Source organism: Oncorhynchus nerka, linkage group LG15 (genome assembly GCF_034236695.1).
Source record: "Oncorhynchus nerka isolate Pitt River linkage group LG15, Oner_Uvic_2.0, whole genome shotgun sequence".
Classification (NCBI taxonomy): Eukaryota; Metazoa; Chordata; class Actinopteri; order Salmoniformes; family Salmonidae; genus Oncorhynchus; species Oncorhynchus nerka.
The window spans coordinates 64,821,237-64,841,418 of NC_088410.1; the positions used below are offsets into that span (position 1 = coordinate 64,821,237).

Below are 20,182 nucleotides of genomic sequence, written 5' to 3' on the forward strand. Positions count from 1 at the left end.
AGACGGGGCTGCAGTGGAGCAGGTTGAGAGGTCCAAGTTCCTTGGTGTCCACATCACCAACACACTAGCATGGTCCAAGCACACCATGACAATCGTGCAGAGGGTACGACAACACCTATTCTCCCTTAGGAGACTGAAAAGATTTGGCATTGGTCCTCAAAGGTTCTATTGCTGCACCATTGAGAGCATGACTGGTTGCATCACTACCTGGTATGGCAACTGCTCGGACTCTGACCGCACTATGGCACTACAAAGGGTAGTGTGTATGGCCCAGTACATCACTGGGGCCAATCTTCCTCCCATCCAGGACCTCTATACCATGCGGTATCAGAGGAAGGCCCTAAAAATTGTCAAAGACTCCAGCCTCCCTAGTCATAGACTGTTTTCTCTGCTACTGCACGGCAAGCGATACCGGAGCACCAAGCCTAGGTCCAAGAGGCTTCTAAATAGCTTCTATTCCAAAGCCACAAGACTCTTGAACATTAATCAAACGGCTACCCAAACGATTTGCATTGCTGCCCCCCCCCCTTTGCGCTGCTGCATACTACCTGCTTATTATCTAATAACTCTACCTACATATTACCTCAATTACCTCGACTAACCGGTGCCCCTGCACAATACTGCTGCTATTTAAGTATTTGTTACTTTTATTTCTTATTTCTTTGGGTATGTTTCTTAAAACTGCATTGTTGGTTAAGGGCTTGTAAGTAAGCATTTCACTGTAAGGTCTACCTACACCTGTTGTATTCGGCCATGTGACAAATACAATTTTATATGATTTATGACGGAATAAGACCCTAACTGGCAGAATCAGACACTATTTAGCCGATTTTGAAAAAAATGCAAGAAATCATATCAAATGAAAGAAAAAAGCTGCCTAACAGATACCACATTTCTTGCAACAAAATGTGTGAGTGAGTGAGAGTAAGAGAGAGAGTTCTACAACGGGAGGAGACTCGCGTGACGTTCGACTCAATTCATCTGTCCCTGCAGCGCAAATTCTCGGAGCGCACAGCTTATCAAAGACTGGTCCACTGCGAACGCACAAATATTCATTTTTGGGCACTCTAGAAATAAAGAAATCATCGAAATGGGTGAACGCCTAGCCTACATCCACGATCATTCTATTTCCATTGTTTTCTTGCTTTGAGTAGAAGGGTTTTGTTTTTCTCCGCTGCAGCTTTTGCATTGGATGGCATGCTTTATCAAGAAAAGCGTAGTACTTCTCTTCAATATAAAATAGACATAGCCCTCTGCAGGTGAGCATTAGGGAGCTCACTATAGAATTTCGCGTTTCATTTCTTCATTAAGTGATTAGCATTACTTAAAACTTGAGTTTACATTTTTTGCATTGGTAATCGGACACAAAGAGCCGAGGACGGAGAACAACGCTGCTGGAGTCGAGAATCATCACAGAGGACCTCTTGCGCAAGCCCCCACGAAAAATGTCATCTCAAACCAGAGTCAAGAAGGACAAGGAGATCATAGGAGAATATGAAACGCAAGTCAAAGGTGGGTAATAAAGGATATACAAATTCAGAAATGTTTTGACCTTGTGGAACTGCATCAATAGCCCTGCAAGCTAAATGACACGAGACAGAATTGGGGAAGCATAGGCTGGAGTTTCATCATTACATTTCAACGAATCATAAGTACATCGACGTTTAGCTTTTGTGCCTGCTTGGTCCCCTTACCAGTGCTGAGGGCTCGTAAAGTAGTATACATAGCATCACTGTGGTTTGGTCACCTTTTCATCAGCATCCCTATCTTTGCATATAATTATATTGTACCCAGCCTTCAGGTGACAGGTTATCTGTCAATTAACTTCTGTAGGCCCATTGATGAGGCTGCTGGACACGTGTTTGAGAGACCACGAACGTTCGAAAACAGGTATCATATTACTGATGTCAATTCTTATATTCACCCTAGAAGACGCCAGGGTAGACAAGGTTTAGAAACTCTGAGTCGGTCATGGGCTTTTCAGTCTGGTTCGATTCAGGGTCAGTGTGTTTGAAAGGCTGCACGCTTTGTTGCTGGGTAGAACGATCTGTGTACTGCCATGGTCCCTTGGGGGGGGGGGGGGGGGGGGGGGCGCTCCGTTAATTGCGCTCCTTTGTTTACATTTATTGAACCTTTGAGTTCAGCCACACCACATTGCCTCTATATTAATGTCACTGGAGAAGCTAATAGCATCAATTTATATTGGTTATCAATTATATTTGAATACATTGTCTAAGTGCAACATCACTACAGTCCCTGGTTCGAATCCAGGCTGTCCCATTTTTTTATTTATTATTTTAATTGGACCTTTATTTAACTAGGCAAGTCAGTTAAGAACAAATTCTTATTTTTAATGACGGCCTAGGAACAGTGGGTTAACTGCCTGTTCAGGGGCAGAACGACAGAATTGTACCTTGTGAGCTCGGGGATTTGAACTTGCAACCTTCCGGTTACTAGTCCAACGCTCTAACCACTAGGCTACCCTGCCGCTCATAGGGCGTTGCACAATTGGCCCAGCGTTGGCTGGGGTAGGCTGTCACTGTAGCTAAGAATTTGCCTAGTTAAATAAAGGTTAAATAAAAAAATAAAAAATAAACATAGCATGACACCACTACAGCAGGGGGGCTCTGGTGGCATTCTCTCTCTGTCTGTCTCCTCCCTCTGTCAGGAAGAATATCCTGTAGGACAGGGATCAACTAGATTCAGCCACTGGCCAATTTGTATTTTTGAGCGGATGGCAGAACATAATTACAAATAATTTGTAGACTGCAAATTGACCTCAAGAAGCCCAAACAGATATAATATTTGACTAAAACATAATAATTTAAAAACTTGCCTACATTTGCATATTATCACATACACTGAGTGTACAAAACATTAGGAAACCTGCTTCTTCCATGACAGATTGACTAGGTGAATCCAGGTGAAAGCTATGATTCCTTATTGATGTCAGCTGTTAAATCCATTTCAATCAATGTAGATGAAGGGGAGGAGACAGGTTAAAGAAGGATTTTTAAGCCTTCAGACAATTGAGTATTGTATATGTGTGCCATTCCGAGGGTGAATGGGCAAGACAAAAGATGTAAGTGCCTTTTGAACAGGGTATGGTAGTAGGTGCCAGGGGCACTGGTTTGAGCATGTCAAGAACTGCAGCGCTGCTGGATTTTTCATACTCAACAGTTTCCCATATGTATCCGAATGGCCCACCACCCAAAGGACATCCAGCCAACTTGACACAACTGTGGAAAGCATTGGAGTCAACATGGACCAGCATCCCTGTGGAACGCTGTTGACAGCTTGTAGAGTTCATGCCCCAACGAATTGAGGCTGTTCTGAGGGAAAAAGGTGGTGCAACTTAATATTAGGAAGGTGTTTATAATGTTTTATACACACAATGGGAATATCTCTATGAATGGGAATACTTTGAAACAGATTTCCAAAATGAATATCACTTGGAGCTGATTTGCTGGTGTTTTTACTGTCTTATGTCCCCCCCCATTTGTATTTTTTATTTTTAAACAGAAAACTTACCCGCAGGCTGCCAGTTGGGGATCCCTGCCCTACAGTATGTGTGTTTTCTGCCTGGCTGATGTTTACGAAGTGACAGTGCACCCTCAGAGCGTCAAGGTAGTGTGTGTGTGTGCGTGAGAGAGTGAGGCAGAGGGGAGGACGGTCTGTGCTGTCTGTGCTGCGACTGAACAACATGACAGGTCCTGTGGGGTCTGTATCCAGGCTTACGTGGCTTCTGCTCTGAAAGAGGTTTTACCCTCATAGGACATCTAACACTATCTCCCCAGAGTCCAGACAGGTGACACTAACATAGATTTACTTTATTTGACTGATTGTCTTACCTTGGGCCAGACAGTGTCAAGGCCTGGTGACAATAGCTGGTCATATTAGCCTTCCACTCACAGTTATTGTCTGTGATAAATTAGAAAGAATACAGTATACTCTCACTGTTTACACCCTTTAATAGTGTGGATGATCACACTTTTGCCTGCCTTCTAGCCTTCTGTTGCCTGGACCTGCCTCACTGCACTTTTTTATGCCTTTGGTGCCTTTGGAAAGTATTCACACCCATTTACTTTTGAAAAATGATGTTACGTTAGTTTTATTCTAAAATGGATTAATTTCCCCCCCCTCAAATCTACACACAATACCAGATAAAGACAAAGAAAACATGTTTTTTGAAAATTATATCAATGATGCAATTTCATCCAGTGCCATCCTAGATAATCCAGCCCGTGCTGCTGTCACTGTGTTCCTATGCATCTCAGGGTAGTGGCCGTGGGGTGAAATACAAAGGAGGCAAATAAGAGATTGAGCTGGATCATTGAGAATAATACTGTGAATTGTCTTCTACTACTGTAAGAATGGGAATACAGGGAATATTTTAGCATGCTAGAGAAGCCTGAACTCCTCAGAGATGCTGTATATAATGTAAGCCGTCCAAATGAACCATAAAGACAGAGGGGGTGGCGTATAACAATAAGGATGAACAAGAGACTGAACAGGCACCAAGAGAATGAGGAGAACCATCTTAAGCATCAGTGCTGCTAAGTGGGTTGAGTGGCAGTGTCAGTAAGCGAGAGAGGGAGAATTCCTCCCACCCACCCATTCTCAGTTACTGTGCTGCAGGGGTTTATGGTTAATGATCCCCTGAGTCAACCCTCAGACGCTAGGCTAGGAGGAGAGGAGAGTGTGAACTGCTACTGGAGGATTATGGGTTGCTCTACAGCACCACTCTTACTTCTACTGGCGAAGGGTTGTAATGTCTATTACTGCTGGTAATAATGGTAGTGAAACCTAATGTTGCCTTATATGGTGGTGTGACTTTAAATGATGTCTAGTAAATAACATCTTGTCTTCAGCTTTGCCATTGGCCAGACTTCTCCAGTATGGCTCCTCTCTCTCTCTACCATGGCACTGTGCCGACTGGAAGGCCTTTTTGTTCATTCAACCATCTATTATTCAGCATACATCTGAAGCTGCCATGGGAGCCATTCTCTTGTTCTATAAAGCCTGGCTGTGTGGAAGACAAGGCCTTGAAAGAGAGCAAGGAAGAGACTGATGCTAATTTATGGAGAAATCCGCCTCTTCACTCATTCTCAGCTGCTCAACCACACAGAGGATCTCCAGCAATCAACACAAGGGGGCTCCGACATCCACGGCCTGTTGGTTTTGTTCATCAGTTGGTTAACAACAATGGCAGCGTTTTGGGTCTCTTTCTGTCTGTAAAGGCCCAACCACTGTGCTACCATAATGAGCTTCAGTTTAGAGATGGCACCTGACATGGTGAGTTATTGCGTTTTTATGTATGGATGATGTATACGAGAGAGAGAAAGGGTGTTGATGATCAGTGTTGCCTTTCTGATAGGCCGTGGCACATCACAGCTAGCTGCTGCAAGGTTGCTTGGCTTGCATTTATTGATAGATTGATTTCAGTAAGGCATCAGTGAATCATTTTAATAGTAATTTGAGCTTGAAGACGTATGAGCCAATAGGAAAGGGCAATGTTATCACTGTGATTGGTCAATGTTTCCTCTTAAATGTATGCGTTTTAAATGATTCACCAAGCAAGAAAACAACTTCACATCGCCACAAACATTTTGCTCAAAAGATATGTGAATTTCACAAGTCAACTTCTCTTTTGGCAAATGCAGTGTTATTCCCTGCAATGGAGACATATGAGACAGAGAGGAGAGGATTCTAAAAGAAAAGCCTGGCCTCTCGCAAGAAGCTCAGAGACCGCATGGATCAAAGGTCTTGGGATCATACTGTACATGCACTAGCTGGATTGCACACAGACGTGCAACACAGTACACACAGCGTGTGTGTATGTCTCTGTAATCTCCGTTTCTTGTTCATCCGTTACATTTTACAGGGAAGCTTCTCTACTTCCTTCTTATGCTAGATTGGCTTGATAACCTAATACTGATGCATTTCCACTGCTTGTTTTCACCCCTTTCATAATCCCTTCTAAACCACTCCGTTGTTGTGTAGCCGGGCCATGCGGTGAAACTCCTATGTCGTGGTTGTCTTGTGAGTGGTTAGTTTTTTTTATTAGATTTGCCTGTTATTTGTCTGTACTGTTCTCTCTCTTCCCCCCACACCCGGCCCTGGCTGGGGGACAGCATGTTGCCTGTCCTTTTGGCAGTGTTCCCTGGCTTTGGCTCTGGTGCTGAACCTGATCCCATTGCAGGAGAAGTGCTACAGAGCAATCTCCTCAGACTCCTTTTGTTGTTTTTTAGAACAGTGAACCCTTAATGAACAGGATGCCGGAGCTTTGAATAACATGCCCACCCAAATCTGCTCCAAAATGTTCTGTATATTAGTTTATCTTGATGGCTTTTCTCCACATTAGCGTTTTTCTGTAGCTGTGATGCTGTCTTTATAAAGGGTTGTTTATGGTGCTTATGAGAACATCATTGAAGGTGATGCAGTTACAGATCTGTAGTTCCCTATTAAACTCTTCCATTTGTTAGTACTTGATGGGTAATGTCACCATGTACACTACAGGCTCTAACATTCATATCATGACTCAGTGAATACACACACATATTCATGATTTGCCTTCCATAGAAAAGACAGAGTTTACCTTGCAGCATAGCATTCCCTTGTGGCCTCTTTCTCAGGTCACAGCTCGCTAATGACCGGTACACCCTCTGTCTGTCTAACCCTGGTGATACTCATGTACAAGCATGCCGGCAATTTCCTGACTAATAGCGCACACACACGCAGATAGACAGAGGAAACAGGGTCATGTTGCTGCAGGCAGGCAGCACTCTGTGGTCTGGTCAAGGGAGTTTTCAGTTGTCACACCTTTTGGACTCAGGTTTCTGCTACTGGGCTGGTGATAAGCCCTTCTCTGCAGGTTGTCCTCAACCAGACTAAAAGCAAACTAACTCAACCTGCTCTGCAGAGGCAATAAAGTGAGTGGGATTTGATTCACATCTCACATAGCAGGTACAGTGCCAGTTAAACGTTTGGACACACCTACTCATTCAAGGGTTTTTCTTTATTTTTACTAATTTCAACATTGTAAACTTTGAAATAACTCATATGGAATCATGTAGTAACCAAAAAAGTGTTAAACAAATCAAAATATTTTAGATTCTTCAAAGTAGCCACCCTTTGCACACTCTTGGCATTCTCTCAACCAGCTTCACCTGGAATACTTTTCCAACAGTTTTGAAGGTGTTCCCACATTTGCTGAGCGCTTGTTGGCTGCTTTTCTTTCACTGTGTGGTCCAACTCATCCCAAACCATCTCAATTGGGTTGAGGTCGGGTGATTGTGGAGGCCAGGTCATCTGGTCAAATACCCCTTACACAGCCCGGAGGTGTGTTGGGTCATTGTCCTGTTGAAAAACAAATGATAGTCCCACTAAGCGCAAACCAGATGGGATGGCGTATCGCTGTAGAATGGGAGCCATGCTGGTTAAGTGTGCCTTGAATTCTAAATAAATCACAGACAGTGTCACCAGCAAAGCATCCCCACACCTCCATGCTTCACGGTGGGACCAACACACGTGGAGATCATCCATTCACCTACTCTGCGTCTCACAAAGACCAGAAATCTCAAATTAGAACTCATTAGACCAAAGGACAGATTTCCACCGGTCTAATGCCCATTGCTCGTATTTCTTGGCAAGTCTCTTCTTATTATTGGTGTCCTTTAGTAGTGGTTTCTTAGCAGCAATTTGGCCATGAAGGCCTGATTCACACAGTCTCCTCTGAACAGTTAATGTTGAGATGTGTCTGTTACTTGAACTCTGATGTTTTTTAGGCTGCAGCTTCTGAGGTACAGTTAACTCTGATGAACTCTGGGTCTTCCTTTTTTTATGGCGATCCTCATGAGAGTCAGTTTCATCATAGAGCTTGATGGTTTTTGCGACTGCACATGAAGAAACTTTCAAAGTTCTTGACATTTTCCGGATTGACTGACCTTTATGTCTTAAAGTAATGATGGACTGGCACACCTGCTAATTGAAATGCATTCCAGGTGACTACCCCATGAAGTTGGTTGAGAGAAGGCCAAGAGTGTGCAAAGCTGTCATCAAGGAAAGGGTGGCTATTTGAAGAACCTCAAGTATAAAATATTTAGATTTGTTTCACACTTTTTTGCTTACTACATGATTCCATATGTGTTATTTTATAGTTTTGATGTATTCACTATTATTCTACAATGTAGAAAATAGTAAAAATAAAGAAAAACCCTTGAGTGAGTAGGTGTGTCCAAACTTTGGACTGGTACTGTATGTCCAAAATCATTCTGTCTGTGTAATGTCAATGTTACCCAGAGGTCTGCTAAATACCCCTGGGATAGTTCGAGTAAAAAATATTGTTTTAGCATAAGAACAAATCTAGCCTCCGATTTCTACAATACAGAATGCAAAAGAATGCACATGTCCTCTGCTAGAACCATAACCACAGTCCAACTATGTCTTACTAAGGTTAGAGAGAACCATATAGTGTATATCATGTACTGATGGCCTCCCATAATAGTAACTCTCATGCCTCAGGATTCTCCCCAGGCTACCCCTGTTTGTTTCATGCAGAGCAGAGGGCTTTGATGAGTTTCAGTTATGATCCCAGCACACCCAAAATGGGAGAAAGTGTTATGTTTTATTAGAAGGGCTCGAGAGAGCAGCCAATATGAAAAGCATTCCAAAGAAACCAACTTCTTGCCAAGTGAGAGCCAAGGGGATAGTGTTCACACATTGGGTGGATAGACAATAGTGTAGACTATAGGTGTTGTTACTCCCAGTGATCACACTAATACAATTACTGAGATCAGAGATGTGCACTGTACTGCACAGATGCAACTAGTCTACCACCTTTTAGTGAAATGTGGATCGTTTGAGAATAAATACTATTTTGCACATCTGACAATCATTTCATATTAAGAACTTTTGGTAAGCTTAGCTTGGATCAGAAAAATACTATGCCTATATATTTTCCTGATTGTACCTCCTGTGTTCTTCTGTTTTGCCTTAGCATATTATAGCTAAAGGTTTGTTGTATTGCAATAAATCATATAATAATTTGAAGTCTTTGACATCGAATAATTGGTTCCAGAATATATTTTGTCATCCAGAATTTGTGATGGCTGAACTGCTGGCACATGAAAAGTGTTAAGAAGGAATGTGGGCATTTCCATGTAAAAAGCCCCATGAGCACAAACATGTGAAGTTCATAGGAGCACATCACATTTGGTGTCAAATGAAAGCTAAGAGTCTTTATATTTTTGAGAAATTAAGGCATATATAAATGTTTCAACCATTTCCCATCCTAAGAAATTGGAATAAACAAAGATTTCTGGTCAAACAGATGGAAAAGGGGTCTTAAACAACATCTAGCAGAAACAGTATTTAATAGGTATTAGAAATGCATCAAAACAAAGTAATATTGAAGCAAAGACTCCTGCCAACTAATATCAACGTTTCTATTTTGTTTTGCAGAAATTATTTGCTTCCTGAAAGTTATGTTACAGCCTTATTCTAAAATTGCTTAAATTGTTTTTCCCCTCATCAATCTACACACAATACCCCATAATGACAAAGCAAAAACAGGTTTTTAGAAATTTTGCAAATATATTTTAAAATAAAAAAACGTATGACATTTACATAAGTCTTCAGACCCTTTACTCAGTACTTTGTTGAAGCACCTTTGGCAGCGATTCCAGCCTCAAGTCTTGTTGGGTATGACGCTATTTGGGCACACCTGTATTTGGGGAATTTCTCTCATTCCTCTCTGCGAGTCCTCTCAAAATAGCTGAGCAGCGACGCTCCCCATCCAACTTTGAAGGTTGGATGGGGAGCGTCGCTGCCCAGCTATTTTCAGGTCTCTCCAGAAATGTTCAAATTGGGTTCAAGTCTGGACTCTGGCTGGGCCACTCAAGGAAATTCAGAGAATTGTCCCGAAGCCACTCCTGCGTTGTCTTAGCTGTGTGGTTCGGGTCGTTGTCCTGTTGGAAGGTGAACCTTCATCCCAGTATGAGGTCCAGAGGGCTCTGGAGCAGGTTTTCATCAAGGATCTCTCTGTACTTTGCCCCATTCACCATTCATCCCTTGATCCTGACTAGTCTTCCAGTCCCTGCCACTGAAAGACATCCCCACAGCATGATGCTGCCACCACCATGCTGCACCGTAGGAAGGAATGGTGCCAGGTTTCATCCAGAGGTGATGCCTGGCATTCAGGCCAAAGAGTTCATTCTTGGTTTCATCAGACCAGGGAATCTTTTTTCTCATGGTCTGAGAGTCCTTTAGGTGCCTTTTGGCAAACTCCAAGCGAGCTGTCATGTGCCTTTTACTGAGGAGTGGCTTCCGTCTGGCCACTCTGCCATAAAGGCCTGATTGGTGGAGTGCTGCAGAGATGGCTGTCCTTCTGGAACATTCTCCCATCTCCACAGAGGAACTCTGGAGCTCTGTCAGAGTGAACAGTGGGGTCTTGGTCATCTCCCTGACCAAGGCCCTTCTCCCCCGATTTCTCAGTTTGGCCGGGCAGCAAGCTCTGGGAAGAGTTTAAGAATGATGGAGGCCACTGTGTTCTTGGGGACCTTCAATGCTGTAGAAATGTTTTGGTACCCTTCCCCAGATCTTTTATTTTTTAAATCTCATCTTTAGTTAACCAGGAAGGCTAGTTGAGAACAAGTTCTTATTTGCAACTGCGACCTGGGCCAAGATAAAGCATAGCAATTCGACACATACAACAACACAGAGTTACACATGGAATAAACAAAACAAAGTCAATAATACAGTAGAACAAAAGAAAACAAAAAGTCTATATACAGTGAGTGCAAATGAGGTAAGATAAGGAAGTTAAGGAAATAAATAGGCCATGGTGGCAAAGTACTTACAATATAGCAATTAAACACTGGAATGGTAGATGTGCAGAAGATGAATGTGCAAGTAGAGATACTGGGGTGCAAAGGAGCAAGATAAATAAATAAATACTGTATGGGGATGAGGTAGGTAGATAGCTGGGCTGTTTACAGATGGGCTATGTACAGGTGCAGTGATCTGTGAGCTGCTCTGACAGCTGGTGCTTAAAGCTAGTGAGGGAGATATGAGTCTCCAGCTTCAGAGATTTTTGCAGTTCGTTCCAGTCATTGGCAGCAGAGAACTGGAAGGAAAGACGACCTAAGGAGGTATTGTCTTTGGGGGTGACCAGTGAGATATACCTGCTGGAGCGCGTGCTACGAGTGGGTGCTGCTATGGTGACCAGTGAGCTGAGATAAGGCGGGGCTTTACCTAGCAGAGACTTGTAGATAACCTGTAGCCAGTGGGTTTGGCGACGAGTATGAAGCGAGGGCCAACCAACGAGAAAGTACAGGTCGCAATGGTGGGTAGTGTATGGGGCTTTGGTGACAAAACGGATGGCACTGTGATAGACTGCATCCAGTTTGAGGAGTAGAGTGTTGGAGGCTATTTTATAGATGACATCACCGAAGTCGAGGATTGGTAGGATGGTCAGTTTTACGAGGGTATGTTTGGCAGCATGAATGAAGGATGTTTGTTGCGATATAGGAAGCCAATTCTAGATTTAGTTTTGGATTGGAGATGCTTAATGTGAGTCTGGAAGGAGAGTTTACAGTCTAACCAGACACTTAGGTATTTGTAGTTGTCCACATATTCTAAGTCAGAGCCGTCCAGAGTAGTGACGCTGGACGGGCGAGCAGGTGCGGGCAGTGATTGGTTGAATAGCATGCATTTAGTTTTACTTGCGTTTAAGAGTAGTTGGAGGCCATGGAAGGAGAGTTGTATGGCATTGAAGCTCGTCTGGAGGTTAGTTAACACAGTGTCCAAAGAGGGGCCAGAAGTATACAGAATGTTGTCGTCTGTGTAGAGGTGTACCAGAGAATCACCAGCAGCAAGAGCAACATCATTGATGTATACAGAGAAAAGTCGGCCCGAGGATTGAACCCTGTGGCACCCCCATAGAGACTGCCAGAGGTCCGGACAACAGGCCCTCCGATTTTACACACTGAACTCTATCAGAGAAGTAGTTGGTATACCAGGCGAGGCAATCATTTGAGAAACCAAGGCTGTCGAGTCTGCCAATAAGAATGTGGTGATTGACAGAGTCGAAAGCCTTGGCCAGGTCGATGAATACGGCTGCACAGAAATGTCTCTTATCAATGGTGGTTAAGATGTCGTTTAAGACCTTGAGCGTGGTTGAGGTGCACCCATGACCAGCTCTGAAACCAGATTGCATAGCGGAGAAGGTACGGTGGTATTCAAAATGGTCGGTAATGTGTTTGTTAACTTGGCTTTCGAAGACCTTAGAAAGGCAGGGTAGGATAGATATAGGTCTGTAGCATTTTGGGTCTAGAGTGTCACCCCCTTTGAAGAGGGGGATGACCACGGCAGTTTTCCAATCTTTGGGAATCTCAAACGATACGAAAGAGAGGTAGAATAGGCTAGTAATAGGGGTTGCAACAATTTTGGCAGATAATTTTAGAAAGAGAGGTTCCAGATTGTCTAGCCCGACTGATTTGTAGGGGTCCAGATTTTGCAGCTCTTTCAAAACATTAGCTATCTGGATTTGGGTAAAGGAGACATGTTGGGGGCTTTGGCGGGTTTGCTGTGGAAGGTGCCGGGAAGTTGACCAGGGTAGGGGTAGCCCAGTGGAAAGCATGGCCAGCCGTAGAGAAATGCTTTTGAAATTCTCAATTATAGTGGATTTATCGGTGGTGACAGTGTTTCCTAGCCTCAGAGCGGTGGGCAGCTGGGAGGAGGTGCTCTTATTCTGGATGAGGTCAATGTTATTCCAGGATACCCCGGCCAGGTCAATTAGAAAGGACTTCTCGCAGAAGTGTTTTAGGGAGCGTTTGACGGTGATGAGGGGTGGTCGTTTGGTCGCAGACCCATTACGGATGCAGGCAATGAGGCAGTGATCGCTGAGATCTTGATTGAAAACAGCAGAGGTGTATTTGGAGGGTGAGTTAGTTAAGATAACATCTATGAGAGTGCCCGTGTTTACGGATTTGGAGTTGTACCTGGTAGGTTCATTGATCATTTGTGTGAGATTGAGAGCATCAAGCTTGGATTGTAGGATGGCCGGGGTGTTAAGCATGTCCCAGTTTAGGTCACCTAGTAGCACGAGCTCAGAAGATAGATGGGGGAAATCAATTCACATATTGTATCGAGGGCACAGCTGGGGGCAGAGGGAGGTCTATAGCAAGCAGCAACAGTGAGAGACTTATTTCTTGAAATGTGAATTTTTAGAAGTAGAAGCTTGACTTGTTTGGGTACAGACTTGGATAGACTTGGATAGTAATACAGAACTCTGCAGGCTAACTCTGCAACACAGCCCCCTTTGGCAGTTCTATCTTAGTGGAAAATGTTATAGTTAGCGATGGAGATTTCAAGGTTTTTTTGGTAGTTTTCCTAAACCAGGATTTATACACGATTAATCATCCGGGTTGGAAGAGTGTGCTAAAGCAGTGAGTAAAACAAACTTTCGGAGTAGGCTTCTAATGTAAACATGCATGAAACCATGGCTTTTACGGTTACAGAAGTCAACAAATGAGAGCACCTTGGGAGTGGGAGTGGATCTAGGCACTGCAGGTCCTGGATTAACTTCTACATCACCAGAGAAACAGAGGAGAATTAGGATAAGGGTACGGCTAAATGCTATACGAACTGGCCGTCTAGCACGTTCGGAACAGAGAGTAAAAGGAGCAGGTTTCTGGGCACGATAGCATAGATTAAAGGCATAGTGTACAGACAAAGGTAAGTTAGGATGTGAGTACATTAAGAGGTAAACCTAGGCATTGAGTAATGATGAGAGAGATATAGTCTCTAGAGACGTTTAAACCAGGTGACGTCATCGCATATGTAGGAGGTGGAACAACATGGTTGGTTAAGGCATATTGAGCAGGGCTAGAGGCTCTACAGTGAAATAAGACACTAATCACTAACCAGGACAGTAATGGACGAGGCATATTTCTATTAGAGAGAGGCATGCGTAGCCAAGTGATCATATGGGTCCAATGAGTGGTTGGGCTGACTGGAAACACGGCAATTTAGACAGTTAGCAGGCCGACGCTAACACGCTAACAGTTAGTAGACCGGGGCTAAACAAGCTAGCAGTTAGCAGAACGGGGCTGGCAAGCTTGCAGTTAGCAGACCGGGTTAGCCAGCAAGCAGTTAGCAGGGGCTAGCAGTTAGCAGACCGGGGCAGGCAAGCTAGCAGTTAGTAGACCGGGGCTAGCAAGTTAGCCTTTGAGGGATGTCGCGATGGGGGTAAGTCTGTTTTTGCCTCTTCGTGCTGTGACGTCGATAGACCAGTCGTGGAATTAGTAGGGTTCCAAGTAGCTCTAGGTAGCTAGCAGGTTAGCAGAATGGGCCTTCAGTGGACGTCGCGCCTGAGGGGCCTGTTGGAATCCTCGGGCAGATTATGTCGGTATTCCAGTCGTAGAGGATCGGAGGGGTTCCGTGCCCCATAACGGCAGTAGAAGGGGTCTGAATATTGTAGCCCAGGAGTGAGCCGGGAGATGGGTCTAGCATGGGCTTGCCCCAGGCTAGATGGTGCTAGCTCCGGGGCAGAAACGTTAACCAGGAGAAGTGAACCTGGGTTGCGGTTAGCTAGCTGTGATGATCCAGATGAAAAGGTTCAGATTTTGTGGTAGGAATTCGGGGATATGGAGAGAAAAATAGGTCCGTTATGCTCTGGTTTGAAACGTGTTGTACAAACTGGCGAGAACTTTCCGAGCTAAAGGTTAGCTGATGACCGCTAGCAGTGGTTAGCTGACTGATAGCTGGTAGCTAGTTAGCTAGCTAGCTTCAGTTGAGGTATTCCAGTTCGGAGGTAAATAGAAATACTTTAGGGGGGGAAAAAAACAGAACTACACCACATTGGGTGAGGCGTGTTGCGGGAGAGTATTTTGAAGTTGAGGTTTAGGAAAAATATTAAAAAGAAAGCGAAGAAAAAGATATATACACATGGGACAAGACAAGACAAAGACGTCTGACTGCTACGCCATCTTGGATCCAATCTGTGCCTCGACACAATCCTGTCTCGGAGCTCTACGCACAATTCCTTCGACCTCATGCCTTGGTTTTTGCTCTGACATGCACTGTCAACTGTGGGACCTTTATAAAGATAGGTTTGTGCCTTTCCAAATCATGTCCAATCAATTGAATTTAGCACCGGTGGACTCCAATCAAGTTGAAGAAAGATCTCAAGGATGATCAATGGAAACAATTTCGAGTCTCATGGCAAAGGGTCTGAATACCTATGTAAATAAGGTATTTTTGTTTACTTTAAAAAAAATACATTTGCAAAAACTTCTCAACCAGTTTTTGCTTTGTCATTATGGGCTATTTTGTGTAGATTGAGGGAAAAAAAGATTTCATCGAATTTAGACTGTAAAGTAACAAAATGTGGAAAAAGTCAAGGGGTCTGAAATACTGTATTTTCTCATTTCTCTCCATGATGCATGAGGATAATGAAAGTTCACAGAAGTAACAAGTTAAGGTAGACCTACCAATTAGTTATAGTGTCTTTACTGATAACAATTTGGTTTATGATTTAAGTTATTAAAACGTGTCATTCTGTTACAAAATTGGTAACAGAATGACCAACAAATCATCTACAATGGGAATTTGTAGGAAACACAACCCAGAGTTGGGGAAAACAGCAAAAAATAAGTTAAATAAAATATGACAATTTAAATAATAAAATAACCACAGTTGGGGAACCTGCTACTGTCCTCCTTTCCACTGGCATACTGTTATGTTCAGATTATAGCTGTTTTATTTTTAAACTCTGTTCCATGGAGGTCAAAGAAGGAGTGTGAAAACAGTTTGGGCAACCCCTCCCCTTGTCTCTCTTTTCTCTCTCCATTTAATGTCACCTCTCCCGGCTCTTACTGACACCTACCCATGAGCCCACTCTCATTCCATTTACTGTAACCTACCCTCTCACCCACTAAGCAACGACCAACACCGGACTTCCGTGGACGTTGAAAGTAGTTTGGACAGTACAGTACAGTACACTAAAGAAAAGTAGAGTATAGGTCAGTACAATATAGCACTTTATAATTTTCTGTACTGAACGATACTGCACTGAACTCTACTTTACTGTGCTATACTGTATTTTACTGAACTTTGCTCTGCTGTGCTTTGCTGCGACCACAACTATAATCTTGTAGGACAGGAAGTATCCTAGTTGTGGAAGGTTGAATGCCTGGTGACAGAAAATATACCTTACCTCATATGTCTGGCTTCACCCTCCAAAAATGTCCCGCCAATAAAAGCATATCTATAATGTGTCCCTCGCTATCAAATAAACGTCTGAATCCAACTTTTGTCCTAACTGCACAACAATCCTGCTGTGTTAGACAGTGGGCTGCCATTAGACCACGCATTTCACACAAGACTTCCTACAATGTCATCTACCACCGTTTACACCAAGATTGTGGTTCAACTTTTATTTGATTGCGAGGGACACATTTAACCTTACAACTGGGGCGGCAGGGTAGCCTTGTGGTTAGAGCTTTGGACTAGTAACCGGAAGGTTGCAAGGTTCAAATCCCTGAGCTGACAAGGTACAAATCTGTCGTTCTGCCCCTGAACAGGCAGTAAACCCACTGTTCCTAGGCCGTCATTGAAAATAAGATTTTGTTCTTAACTGACTTGCCTGGTTAAATAAAGGTAATAAAAAAAAAGTAGTGTTGCTAGAGGTTATTAATATTCTTTTGTTGATGCGAAAGCCGGACATATGAGGTTAAGTATATTTTCCGTAGCTAGTCATTTCAACCTTCTTCAACGAGGATACTTCCCGTCCTGCAAGAACCAAATTTGGTCATGTTTGGGGGCGGAGCTCAAACATCCAAAGGAGCATATTACATTTTTCTACCTTTGTGTACCTACTCAGGATATGTCACCATAAAGAGAATGACATTCATAATTATGCATTTCTGCATAGTACAGATCAGGGATCCATGATGTCATTCTGTTACCATCATTCTGTTACGGGTGTTAATCCACTTCATTTACTATAGTTCAATAACCAAAATATATATATTTTTTAACTCAATGTTTCATATCACAGCTCACACCCCATTCTCACACCCCACAGACATCTTTGAATCTTAATCGGAGTAGATATTTTAACAGAGTTTTAAACACCCATGTGTTTTTATTATTTGATATCAAGCAGCCTCAATATTAGTTTAAATCGGGCTGATTTTATTGACTATGAGCTTTGATTTAACAATGATGACATCCCATTTGAATTATGCGAGGTTGGTAGTGTGTGTTTGTTTTAACTCCAGATTACAAGGCAGCTTTTCTGTAATCAGACAGGGGAGATCAATGCAGCAAACCATCCATGCAGTGTGGGGCATTAAGGCAACATCCAAGTGGTAAAACAGCCTCAAACGATTGCAATAGATTTGCACTGATTAGCTCATATTTCATATTGGTCTTTGGCAATATTCATCAGATCATCAAAACAAGGTTTCTGGTCACAGTGTACTGAGCCTAGTGTGAAGTAATTGGGCCGTGAGAATCAACCAGTGGGTCCCACCCAATTATGTAGTCGATATGGTGTCTATGGTCCCCATGTTCCAAACCACCATTTGTGAAACAACAGTCTAGTTTAGATCACTGTAAACTATGACCAGGCCATGCGTCTCCATAAAGACCAATATGTTGGCCAACTCAGTCAATGCAATAAGTGTTTTCTCTACTGTAGTTGTCCTGGTCCCAATTGGCCAAATCTGAAGTGACTGCAGCTGCTCACAATAAATTGCTAGAAATTGTTCAGTGGATTTCAGAAATAATCAAATCAAATGTTATTTGTCACATGGATACTATAGGTGTAGACCTTACTGTGAAACGCTGACTTATAAGCCCTTTAACCAACAATGCAGTTCAAGAAATAGAGTTAAGAAAATATTTACTAAATATATATATATATTTTTTTAAAGTAACAAGAAAATGACACAACCATAACGAGGCTATATACTGGGGATAACAGGGCTGAGTCAATGTGCAGGGGTGCAGCTTAGTTGAGGTCATTTGTAAAGGGACTATGCATAGATAATAAACAGCGAGTAACAGCAGTGTAAAAACAAAGGGGTGGGGGGGATCAATGTAAATAATCCGGGGGGACATTTGATTAATTGTTCAGTAGTCTTATGGCTTGGGGGTAGAAGCTGTTAAGGAGCCTTTTGGTCCTAGACTTGGTGCAGCTGTAGAACTTTTTAAGGATCTTGGGACCCATGCCAAATCTTTTCAGTCTCCTCAAGGGGAAAAGGTGTTGTCGTGCCCTCTTCACAACTGTCTTGATATGTTTGAAACATGATAGTTTGTTGGTGATGTGGACACCAAGGAACTTGAAACTCTCAACCCGCTCCACTTAAGCCCCGTCGATGTTAATGGGGGCCTGTTCGGCCCTCCTTTTCCTATAGTCCACAATCAGCTCCTTTGTCTTGCTCACATTGAGGGAGAGGTTGTTGTCCTGGCACCACACGGCAAGGTCTCTGACCTCCTCCGTATAGGCTGTCTCATCGCTGTCGGTGATCAGGCCTACCACTGTTGTGTCGTCAGCACACTTGATGATGGTGTTGGAGTCGTGCTTGGCCACGCAGTTATAGGTGAACAGGGAGTACAAGAGGGGACTCAGCAATCACCCCTGAGGGGCTCCAGTGTTGAGGATCAGCGTGGCAGATGTGTTGTTGCCTACCCTTACCAAATCAGCTTTTATTGGTCACATACACATGGTTAGCAGATGTTAATGTGAGTGTAACGAAATGCTTGTGCTTCTTGTTCCGACAGTGCAGTTAATATCTAACAAATAATCTAACAATTTCCCAACAACTACCTAATATGAGTGAATGAGAATATGTACATATACACAGTTGGAATGGGAAATAATAAAAGTAGAGAAAATGATTTATTTCAACCTTTATTTCTTTCATCACATTCCCGGTGGGTCAGAGGTTTACATACACACTATTAGTATTTGGCAGCATTGGCTTCAAATTGTTTAACTTGGATCAAACGTTTTAAGTAACCTTCCCCCTTTTTTCCTCCAAACACAACGATGGTCATTATGGCCAAACAGTTCTATTTTTGTTTCATCAGACCAGAGGACATTTGTCCAAAAAGTATGATCTTTGTCCCCATGTGTAGTTGCAAACTGTAGTCTGGCTTTTTTATGGTGGGTTTGGAGCAGTAGCTTCTTCCTTGCTGGGCGACCTTTCAGGTTATGTCGATATAGGACTTATTTTACTATAGATACTTTTGTACCTGTTTCCTCCAGCATCTTCACAAGGTCCTTTGCTGTTGTTCTGGGATTGATTTGCACTTTTCTCTAGGAGACAGAACGCATTTCCTTCCTGAGCTGTATGACGGCTGCGTGGTCCCATGGTGTTTATACTTGCGTACTATTGTTTGTACAGTTGGACGTGGTAACTTCAGGCATTTGGAAATTGCTCCCAAGGATGAACCAGACTTGTGGAGGTCTACAATTTTTTTCTGAGGTCTTGGCTGATTTCCCATGATGTCAAGCAAAGAGGCACTGAGTTTAAAGGTAGGCATTGAAATACATCCACATGTACACTTCCAATTGACTGAAATTATGTCAATTAATCTATCAAAAGCTTCTTAAACCATGACATTGTTTTCTCCTAACCGACTTGCCAAAACTATAGTTTGTTAACAAGAAATTTGTGGAGTGGTTGAAAAACGAGTTTTAATGACTCCTAAGTGTTAGTAAACTTCCGACTTCAACTGTATGTGAACATTATTAAAGGGGCATTATTATTAAAGTGGCATTGTTTAAAGTGACTAGTGATCCATTTATTAAAGTGCCTAGTGATTGGGTCTCAATGTAGGCAGAAGCCTCTCTGAGTTAGTGATTGCTGTTTAGCAGTCTGATGACCTTGAGATAGAAGCTGTTTTTCAGTCTCTCGGTCCCAGCTTTGATGCACCTGTACTGACCTCGCCTTCTGGATGGTAGCGGTGTGAACAGGCAGTGGCTCGGGTGATTTTTTTGGCCTTCCTGTGACATCGGGTGCTGTATGTGTCCTGGAGGGCAGGTAGTTTGCCCCCAGTGATGCGTCGTGCAGACCGCCCCACCCTCTGAAGAGCCTTGCAGTTGAGGGCGGTGCAGTAGCCATACCAGGCTGTGATACAACCCGACAGGATGCTCTCGGTTGTGCAT

The 20,182-nt window shown here is 43.1% G+C and overlaps 1 protein-coding gene across 2 annotated transcripts in view; it reads left to right on the forward strand.

The window, feature by feature from the left end:
• The first annotated feature begins 998 nt into the window (after window positions 1-998).
• Window positions 999-20,182, forward strand: part of LOC115143125 (SLIT-ROBO Rho GTPase-activating protein 3) — a 134,119-nt gene continuing 114,935 nt past the window's right edge. For both annotated transcript variants that reach the window (XM_029683229.2, XM_029683230.2), the window contains exon 1: window positions 999-1,512. In XM_029683229.2, coding sequence (XP_029539089.1) covers window positions 1,446-1,512 — 67 coding nt within the window. In that variant the 5' untranslated portion in view covers window positions 999-1,445. The remainder of the gene's footprint in view (window positions 1,513-20,182) is intronic.